This window comes from Austrofundulus limnaeus, unplaced genomic scaffold (genome assembly GCF_001266775.1).
Source record: "Austrofundulus limnaeus strain Quisiro unplaced genomic scaffold, Austrofundulus_limnaeus-1.0 Scaffold618, whole genome shotgun sequence".
NCBI classification, from domain to species: domain Eukaryota; kingdom Metazoa; phylum Chordata; class Actinopteri; order Cyprinodontiformes; family Rivulidae; genus Austrofundulus; species Austrofundulus limnaeus.
The window spans coordinates 52,655-63,522 of NW_013953020.1; the positions used below are offsets into that span (position 1 = coordinate 52,655).

General features: G+C 39.5%; 1 protein-coding gene across 8 annotated transcripts in view; it reads right to left on the bottom strand.

Annotated features, from left to right (window-relative positions):
* The window catches only part of add2 (adducin 2 (beta)), a 26,196-nt gene that overhangs the window by 1,570 nt on the left and 13,758 nt on the right, over nucleotides 1-10,868 (bottom strand). For 5 of the 8 annotated variants that reach the window (XM_014027123.1, XM_014027121.1, XM_014027124.1 and 2 more), the window contains 6 exons: nucleotides 10,642-10,818; nucleotides 7,376-7,624; nucleotides 5,495-5,611; nucleotides 5,310-5,396; nucleotides 5,094-5,220; nucleotides 2,016-2,102 (listed from right to left, as the gene is read on the bottom strand). In XM_014027123.1, coding sequence (XP_013882577.1) covers nucleotides 2,016-2,102; nucleotides 5,094-5,220; nucleotides 5,310-5,396; nucleotides 5,495-5,611; nucleotides 7,376-7,624; nucleotides 10,642-10,818 — 844 coding nt within the window. The remainder of the gene's footprint in view (nucleotides 1-2,015; nucleotides 2,103-5,093; nucleotides 5,221-5,309; nucleotides 5,397-5,494; nucleotides 5,612-7,375; nucleotides 7,625-10,641; nucleotides 10,819-10,868) is intronic. The other 3 variants (XM_014027126.1, XM_014027128.1, XM_014027125.1) reach the window with 2 other exon arrangements.

The window sequence follows — 10,868 nt, forward strand, 5'->3', positions numbered from 1 at the left end:
AGTAAGTAAGTAAGTAAGTAAGTAAGTAAGTAATTAAGTAAGTAAGTATACTTCCAGTTTACTTTTTATCTGAGATATATTTAACCGAGTTTATCTTGCACTTCAAATGACTTATACTAAAAATATACTAAAAGTTCAAGTATACTTTGTCTATACTTATCTTTAAACTTTTGGACAATATAAACTTAAGTCACTGAAAGTACATTTTCACACAGACTGGTTTATTTGTAGTAGATTTCAAGATGTCCTGTTTTTGTTTCTTGACAGTTGAATCAAATACATCAATGAAATCTACAAGTGAGCTGCTGCAAAGACGACTGCGGTCATTTGAACAGTTTAACCATTTATTTGACACAACGGCTCTGCTTCAGTGGACTGTTCTCTGCACTGCATGCCAAGGTTAGAGGGAGTTTTAATTTAACTGGAACTGTTTGGTGGGGTCAAATAAAATACCTGAATCTATTTTGTCTCATTAAAAGTAGAGTAGAAGTAAAACTATAAGTTTATTTGGAGTATACTGGAAAATGTATTTTATAGTGAGCTAGAAATGCATTCTTAGTGAACTAACAGCAAATCTAAAATGTTACTTTCTGTATATTTTAAAGTGTACTTTTATAAAATAATGAAATGGCACTAGATGTTTACTGCTAGTAAACTTCTAGTGCCATTACTTTAGTATACCTTGAACTTTAGAATACCTAAAAGATTACTTTCATTATACACACAAGTGCACTTGGATAAACTAAAAGTGTACTTGAAATTTTATTATAATTAAACTAATAGTATACTCAGAAGATAACTTTCAGTATACTTCTGAGTACACATTTTATGCCTAAAGAGGGTCGATTTAGTCCTAAGAAGTATACTTGTTGGTAAACTGCTAGTATACTTACATCTGCATACTTGGTAAACAAAAGTACACTTAGGGAAATACACTTTTATATACTTTAGTATACTTAATAACATGTACTTAAAGTATAGTTTTTGGAAAGGGTGGACCAAACCGGGCCATGAAACAGAACAATGATCCCAAACACAGTAGCTAATCTACAACAGAATGACTAAAAAAGAAAAAAGAGTCAAGATGCTGTAGAAGTCCAGACCTTTAACCTGACTGTAACACTGGGGTGGGATCTTAAAAGAGCCGAGCAGAAACTGCAAACCTCAGTGAACTGAAATAATGTTGGAAAGGCGAGTTGGTCAAAAATTCTTCATAACTTTGAGAAAGACAAACAGAAAACAACGACACAGTTGTTGCGGATAAAGGAGGTTCTGGATCATTGGGTGAACGCAGATTTTTGCACACAGCTTTTTTAAATTTGGTTTGTTTTTTGCTTAACAAATAATCACTCAATAAAATCTCTAATGTATTTAAATTAAAATAATTTTCTAATCTGGTGAAACATGTGTTTTTAAATCCAGCTTTGATACACAAAACTTGTGTTTTTCCTGTGATGAAATATTTAGTTAAAGTCACAGAAACCTTGTTAAACCTTATTTTCTGGTGTTTAAAGTCAAAATGTTTTCCTGAAAAAAAAATTACACACTAACAAAAGCTAACAGTGAATGTTACTCCACCAGGTGATTCTTTCTGAGCACCTCTCTACTAACAGTTTGAAAACATTTCAATAAAACCGTTCCAATTAAAAGGATCAAACATGAAGGGCTTCATTGTCCAGAAAACTCAAGAGAAAACAGCACCAACAGAACTTGGCAGAGTTGCCACATTTTGTTAAACTTGTACTGGACCTCTACCAAGAGAAATGAGCACGTTTTTATCATTTGTTCCTTCAATAGTCTCAATGAGTTTACACAAAACTGTCCAATTATCACTTGTGTGTGCTCAGGACAGAGACACTATCAGATGCACCTGAAGAGGAGTAACAGAGCTGTCAGTGAGGGGTGGACACATGCAACAAGCAGCACTGAGTCACAGGAGTGTGGATCAGGCTTCAGGTGAAAGAAGCAGCACGAGCCGGGCAGACAGCCTGAGTCTGCGTTCTGCCGAGCCTCACCTGACAGGAGATGGTGGCTGGCCTCGGGGCCTTTTGTAGGGGAGGTAGCAGGGGGAGACTCCTCGTCATTCTCCACCTCCTCCCCTACTGTCACACAGACACACACACACAGCGAGCAGAGTGAGGGTTCACATGTGCAGGAGGTTGGGTTTGTGAGGTAAAGGAGAAGTGAGCACACGTTACACAACAGTCACACGTGAAAGTTAAAGGAACAGCGGGGAACAAAAACAAAGTACTTTTACTGCATAAACTGTGAAATCCTTTCAGGCACCACTGGTATAGGTCTGAGGCCCATGACAGATACGTTTGGCTCAGCTGCCATTTAGCTCAACGGTGTGTTTAGTAAAGAGCTCATTCATTTCTTAGTGCCTCTACAACAGAGTTCAACTTGGCTCTCCATGGTTCCAAAACTTTCCCATTAGCAAGGGTTCATGGAACCAGCTCCTTTCCCAGAATGTACTTCACTGTGGTTCCAAGTGTGCTGTGCTGACCTGACAACATGACGTCAGAAGACTGTTGGTCACTGATTGGTCAGCTCTCACAACAACCCAGTCCATCATTTGCAATAAGAACTCTACCATGTCCTCCATTGTTGTCTTGTGTATCTTTTCAGGGTCTTCTTCTTCTACTATGTTTAATGGTGGCTGGCAAATAGCTTAATGGAGCATAACTGCCAGCAGCTGCTAAGACGTGTTGCATCAGTTTTCAGACTCTGGGACAGAGCAGTTTTTGGAAAACCACCTGAGATGTGCTGTGGAGACGCTAGTGGAAAAGGGCCAATMGTTATCATTTTATGCACTTTTTAAATTTTTTAAAATTTATTTATTTATTTATTTTTTACCAGAATCTGATGCTGACAGCCCAAAATGGTCCATGGTTCTGTTTGGATTTCTTCTCTTCGCTTTTTTTTTTTTTTTGCCTAAATGTTTTTGGGATATTGGAATATATTCCTCATTTATTTGTAGTTTTCTTGGTGTCTCTGAATCAGCTTTTGAACTTTACAGTGGTCTCTGTGTTCTCCAAGATTTGGTGAAGACTGCAGTGACTCGAAGCTAAAGTGGGCTGGTGTTGCAGGAAGCCAGGAGAGCGTTTGCACAAGATCAACTGCTTCAGATTTTATAAAGGCACTTTGAGTTGAACAAAAATATTGTTTGCCGTCATGTTTGTTGACATACCTGAATGGCTCAAWCTGGAACACATCAAGTTGTGGTGAAAAAAAAAAAAACGCTGTGGAAAAAATAACTAATATACAAGAGTCTTTATGTTTGCAACTTTTCTCAAAATATTTGGCAGCTGAGCTGAATGTATCTCTGATGGACCTCTGGTTGTCTCATTAGTGGATGTGTGTGAGGATTGTGTTAATGACTGGTGGTGGTCAATTCAAATTGTACCCCAACTTCGTACCTACTGGTTGTCATTTCGTCCCCACCAGTTGATATTTTGTGCCACTTAAGTTCAGAACACACTTAATTTCTTGGTCAACATTGTTATACACACCATTCCTTTTTGCAACACACACACCTCTGTGACCAAAAAAAGTTTTAGTAGAGACACAAATATGTGTTAAATGTTGAAAGGTGATGGATGGTTGGATGGATATCTGTCGGGTCCGTGTACCTTTAGGTAGTTTGTTTTAATGTTTGAAACAGAAAAACTAATTGCCTGAATGTACGCAGACCCTGAAGACCTCAAAAACCTGAAAACTTAGATGACCGCTTTTTAAAACTTGACCACTAGATGTCAGTATTTGTTACACATTGTTCCTTTAACCCATCCAGACAGCACACAATATGCTGCATGTATTCAAATCTGATCCAACATTTATGTAAATTCATTTTCCAACACAACTAAAATATTGTTCCCAAACTATCATAAATCTAAATAAATGATTAATTAGATTTATTTTATTTTTTAATAATGGCTTTGAAAGTGGAGAAATAATGTTTTTGTAGATATTTATAAGTTTTCCTCAAATTTACTCTGTGCTTGAGTGTAAAAAATGTTGTCTGTCTGAATGGGTTCAGAGGGTTAGTGAAAGCCAAACAAACTAATTCACTGCACAATATTGAGAAAAGATCTAGACATGGCACAAGTGAGAAACAGTGAAGGACAACAATGTTTTTCATCCTGTACTGTTAGTGTTTTGATCGTTCTTTTATGATGTGTAATTGTGACCTCTTGTTCTGGTCACACTTAAAAAGAGATTTGAGCTCATCGAGTTGTATCTGCTTAAATAAAGGTGAAGATGATGATGAGTAAAAGGCTATCAGATAAGTTAGGAAACTGAGGCAATAAATTGTTGAATACTTTTTACTTCTTCAACTACCATCTTCTAAGTGGAAATTAATATTTACGTATTAGGTGTCCCTAATACAGAGTATAACATGTGGATGTAAAATGAAATTTTGCTAACATATCTTTTCTACATACTGTAGGAACTGAGGTCAGTATAAATCTTTGATAGGTCTACTGTATTATTTCAGTCAGAAATGTACCATGGATGAGGATGATGATGTTGGATAACTTGTTGAAACATCAATCTAATATACTTAACAAGTTTAACCCCTTTACCCTCAATGTACAGCCTGCAGTACATTTCCAGTTTGTGGTGTTTTCCTGCCTCTTCATAGCCTGACCCACACCACCAGGGACTTTTAATTTGCAAAATAAGCTGTTCAAACAATTTGATTGGTTGTCTTCTTTCCATTGACACCTCTCTTGACCAACTGGGTTATCTATAGACTCTCCAGAGCACATAATGTGTGGAAAGCCTCTCATATCCCACCTATACATGACTGATTGACTAGAACTGACCAATCAGCTCTGAGCTTCATTCTGACACCACAGCTGTGGAGCCAATCAAGTTACCTTTTATTCAATTTGCAGTTTTGGAAGTTTAAAGTTAAAAGGTTAGAGTGTATCATCAATAACTAAATACCAGTTACAGTCACAAGAGCAGTATTTAATTTAATTTGGGTTAGGGTTACCAGGTTAACTCAGTAATTTAATGTTGCTTTATAGTTACGATGCCAAAAAGCCTGGAGTCATTTGAGCAACAAGTTGAAGTGAACAACGTACCATTGGTCCCCTCGTCCTGTTTCCTTTGCACTTCCTTGCGATATTCCTCCAGCTCTTGGTCCGTCAGCTGGTTAAAGGGATTGGGAGGTTCTGGTTCTGGTGGGACTTCGGGTGGGCTCACTGGGCTCTGATGAACAAATAGAAACAGTTTTACCTCTCTGTACCAAAGGGGAAAATAAAAAAGTGTTCAATTTTCTGCCTGCAGACAACATTTACCGGAGGACTGTCCTCTGTTATGACGCTTGCGAGGACTTGTGACTGCGGTCCTGCTGTTTTCATATCCTGACGGTTCTGCTGTCGGATCTGAAAGCAATAACATTTTCTTTGTAAATGTTTTTTTTTTTTTTGAATCTCCTCTGAGCAGAAGGTGGGGCAAAGGTAATCGTGGAGAACAGGCACACCTTATTTCGTGTCTCAATCACCTCTCGAGGATTGGTGTAAAGAGGCACAAACTGGTTTGGGTTTTCGATCTTGATGGCTGTGCTGCCGGGCTGCGTCACCTCTTCAGTCTTCAACCACTTCAAAAACAAAACATAAACACCAAGATGGCATTGATTAAACAAACAACAAGCAGACCTATTAGGAATTAATAATAATTAATAATTAATTCAAGTCAAAGTCCAAGACAACTGACTTCTTTTTGCAAAGGTTTAGCTAAGAAGAGCGATTTAAGATGTGATATGTTTGGCCACCAGAGGGCAGACTCTGCTCTATAGTTGTCCTCACAGAGCTTGTGGTCCTCCTCTGCAATGCAGAGAAGAGGGGAAAAAAGGTAGGAGGGACTGGAGGAGTCAAGCTCCTCCCACTGATGTAAGAAAACCTCTTTCACATTTAGTTTTCACATTATTGCAAGTTTGCAAATTTCATCTGCCCTCTAAGCAATTTGGAAACAAAGAAAAAGCTTCCACTTCGATCCTAGTCTACAGAAATCAGGAGGAAGGCTGCTGACACAGAACAGTTTCAGTTAAAGCAGACCAAATGTACTCAACATCATTCTTAGTTATTTCATTGGCTTCTGCCTTGTAACACATATAAACTAGATTCAGACCTTAAAAAACGTAACCTTTTCAATTTCCATACCACTACTTGTGGTTCCTGGAGTTTCTAAAAGCAGAATGGGAGGCAGAGCTTTCAGTTATCAAGCTCCTCTCTTGTGGAACCAACTTCCAGTTTCTGTCTGTGAGGCTGACACTGTCTGCTTTTAAGATTAGACTGAAGACTTTCCTTTTTGATAAATCMTATAGTTAGACTTAGGTTTCCTGAATTATTCTTCATTTCTGCTGCTGGAGCACAAACTGAGCACATTTCCTCACTCTGCTGTTGTGTTTAGTCTCTCTTCTCTACATGTTTATTGTAATTATTTCTATCAATAACATGTTTTTTTCTTTGTCTCTTGTAGTGTCTCTGGTTCCGTTTCGGTTCGGTTCGGAGGCTGTCAGCTGCTGGACTCTTCTCTCTCCCTCGTCTGCTCACTTCTGCTTCGGGGCTGGTGCTGCTTACGGTGGCTGCTGCTCCGGCTGGCTGTCTGCTGGCTCCTGGGTCGAATGTCAATAAAACTCTAGTCTAACATTTGAATGACGAAAAGACTATTTCTTCAGCTTTGGACATGTTTATTCAGCGAGAGAGACATGAAAGCGCGTCCACACAGCTCGATGTTACTGAAGCTCTCTGAACAAAAGAAGCGCGTGCCCGCCTTCATGCGCGCTCCGGTCTTAAAGGGCCAGTACACAAAATTCACTACACTCTCTTCCAGTAGAAAATACACCTGGACCAGTCCTTCTGTGTATCTTTCCTGTCCCCCCATCCAAACTGGTCAAGGCAGATGGCCGCCTGACCTGAGCCTGGTTCTGGTTCTGCTGGAGGTTTCTTCCTGTTGAAAGGGAGTTTTCCTCTCTACTGTCAACAATGTGCTGCTCAGGATGGGAGACTGTGATGAAGTGATTCAACACAATCTGTTGGCTTCTTTAGATTTATTGTTTTTTTTTTTTTTTTGTGAACAGAGTCCTGAGACAGTTGTTGTAACTTGGCGCTATATAAATAAACTGAATTGAGTTGCTTAGTTTTGGAAACATACCTCTTCCAAGTTTGCTTAATTTGCTCTGCAGTCATTTTTATTTGTTCAGATTTATAAAGACAAGGTAATAACCCTGTAGTATGAGAACATACACATGATTCTTTAGTTAGACCACAAAGAACAGCAACTTGACAAATGTTAAATTGTGGGGTTAGAGCTAATACATGTTGGTCAGGAGGGTAATGAGATCACTCAGACTTATCCTCACAGTGGTGCGTTGGTGTCCCGGGCTGGCTTGCTCCTGGCTGACCTTCTGGTAGGTGTTCGGGGTGTTGAGCCATCGTGTCCTCTCCTGCTGCTGGCGCTGAGCAAACGGGTGCTGCCTCAGAGCTGGGTGGACGCTGTCATCGTCGAACTGGTGGAAGGCTGTTACAGTCGCCGGCACCTCCACCTCCCTCCGTGTCCGAGTTCGCTCCAGCAGCACAGGGAAGCGATAGGCATAACCAGTACGGTAGCCCTGGAAAATAACAGGAAGACATTGTTTAAGGTTTAGATATGGAGCCGTTAGTTATACTGTAAAGTTTCCATTAGGAAATACTGGTTAGGTCTGCATAGCGGGCACCTGAAGAAAGAATAAAAAAATGTTATTCAGGCATATTTTCTGTAGTTTACACCATTAGTCCAGCTGCCAGCTGTGTGATGTGTTAAGCTGCTGCTGCTGCACTCAACATTTCACACTGTAGCATCTCAAAAGCTTTCTATTTGCAAACCACAGGAAATCTTTTATGCTTTCCCGTACATCCATTCAATTTCTAGACCCCCTCAATCCTGTGTAGGGAGAGGAGCTGAGGAGCTGGTCTCTGAGGAAGTAGCAGGATACACCCTGGAGAGGTCGAAAGGCCATCAGACTTTTATGCTTTGTGTTGGCATCAATAAAAACACAGCAGTATCTGTCAAAAATGAGTTATACAATCAGACAGCTCATAGCAAACCTGAACACACAACGCCTCACATTCTTGAAAAACAAGTCATTTCTTTTCTTACCTTATTAGGCATTTTTCTTTAGTATAAACAAACTTGGAGCATCATTATAAAGATCAAAACCTGCTTACTATGAAGCTAAATGTCTGGTCTATGGTTCCAGTTCAGGTTCAGGGTAGAGAGAAAACTTCATGATCATAGTTAGTAGCAGTGTTGGGCAGCACTAATCTAAAAATTWGTTCCAATAGCCCTAAAACACTAACTCAAATAWTTAGRTCCCCTAATTCTAAAGCACTAAAATAACCCAGTCAACCCATGAAACAGACAACATGAGTCACATATTGTCATGGTGTTCTCTTAAGACTTATCATTGACATTCCACAGCTGTATTTGGTTCATATATTGTCAATATGTCACCTGGTGGATCAGTGACACTCATATGAACAAAATGTGACAGTTTTCACCCTCAGCWGTTAACATTAAYGTTGATCAATAACATTTATAGACCTCAGCTAGTGCTTCTAAATTTAGCCTATAAATATAGCAAGCTCTAATCCACTATTAAATTTTAAAATTAGCAAAAGCCCTAAAGCACTAATCAGGAAATTAGTTCCCCTWTTAGTGCTTTAGTGTTTATTGGGAACTGTGCCCACCACTGGCTAGTAGGTTCTCAAATATGATTAGAAGTTGTTCCAATGCCAAAAAATACAATAGATGCATGTTTTTAAAGAGATTTATTTGGTAATAAATAGGGTTGGACATAATCATATCGTGTGCGATTAATCGTCAGAAAAACATTAATCGATTATTTTTTGGCACTTGACGATTAATACGATCAATGCCACCAGGCAGATTGATTGAGATTTCTCCAGATACTCCGCTCAGTGGTCCTCTCCGCTTCAAATATGACAAACATTTAAAAGAAAATTCTGTAATTTATTCATCTATCAACACAATTTAAAATTTGACGCCTGAAATCTGTAATTTTGACACAATTTGGAACCGATTTTTACAAAGAGCAAATCTTTCCCACTAAATTGGTCATGTGACTAGGAGGACATAAGGGYGTCCAGGGACTCCAGGGGATTAATCATCAAATTAATTGTTGTCGGCTAAATACCACAATTAATCGTGATAATTTTTTTTGCCAATATTGCCCAAGCCTAGTAATAAGTAAAGTTAAATTGACACTGAATCAGAATGTGGAGATGAGTGGATCAGTCTGGGATTAATCGCCCTAAAAGACAAACTCATGCTACTAATTTTTTATTATAGCTTTTTTAAATCAGCAAGTTAGGCAAGCATCAAATTTCACAAAATATACGACAAAGCAGCCGCATCCAAGAAGTAGAGGGACTGTGGTTCGGGGGCCTTCTGATTGCATCATTGTGATTTTGTTCAAATGCATCGAAGCAGAGCGTGAAGCAGTCTGAATGAAGACCAGCTCCTCCAGGTCTGAGGCCAGAGCCATCAGCTGTTACTGTCAACTTCCTGCTTCAGGTTTGGAATGRGCTACTGCCCAAAGTGCAGGAGGTCAAGTAGCTCCAGGTCATGTTCACAAGTGAGGGCAGAACAGAAGTGATGTGGATTAGAACTTGATGGAATAACAACTGCTGGGATGWAGACTGGTGATGAAAAATCAGAGTCAAACAGCAAAACTCTCAATTTTAACCCCACCCCCCACACGAAGTCACGAGATAAGAAGAATGACTGAAAGAATGAGATGTTAAATACTAATGGCTGAATTCCTCTGCAGGCTGCCTGGACTCAGACAGAGACAGAGCRAGGAGCTTAGCTAACCAGAAGGAGCTCAGGAGGAGGAGGATCAGTGCTCCTCATCATCAGAGACAGCTGAAGTGGTTTGAGCATCTTACAAATGAGATGTTTCACACAAGGAGGAGACATTGTGGCAGACCCAGAAAATAGTTTATGATCTGTAATTTTCCTTTGGGAGCAATAAAGTAATTTTGAATTGAATTTGAATTGAATGAAACATATTGCTCTGTGGCCTCACTAGAAATACACTGCTGTTATATTTATTGCTACTGGTAGTTAGCCTGGTTACTGTAACACAGTCAACAAGTTAGATGTGATGTTGATCCCAGATTTTAATTCAAAGCTAACGGAACATAGCATTACTTCTTTTACTCTCTCATAAYGGCTGTTTTGGGAATAAAATAGTTTGACACCATAACTGATCCACAACAGGATACATGTAGCAGTTGTAGATCTGCTCAACAATATGTCAAGAAAACAACATAAGCAGCTGTTTAAAACAAAATAGTGTAAAGCTTTCACTGAAACTGCTTGGATGTTTTTTAAATTCCAATTGTTTTATGTGTCAGACATTTATTTTTAATTGAATGAGCCCTGCTGCTGCTGCTGTTCTTTACTATCTGTCTAGACTCACAGCTCCAGCATGAGCCACAGACGAAAAAAAATGTTTGTGTAAAAAAAAAGTCCACTTAAACTTTTTTTTAACATTTTTTAAAGTACCCTCAACTATCCCTGCACTACAAGTGTTACCGTTCTTAGTTCAGTTCTGCTGCCTACCAGATTATCCAGTGTTCTCATCAGGGCTTCGAACTCGTGCTCCCCAGTGCGGCTCTTATGCAGAGGCCCGAAGGTGGAGCCGGCCCAGCCGACAGTGCCGGCTGCAGTGGGTTTATGGATGGTCCGGTCCAACAGAATCAGGTTGTGTTCCCCGCCGGCACTACACAATGCAGACACCTAGCCAAACACACATACACACACACACACACACACACACACACACACAC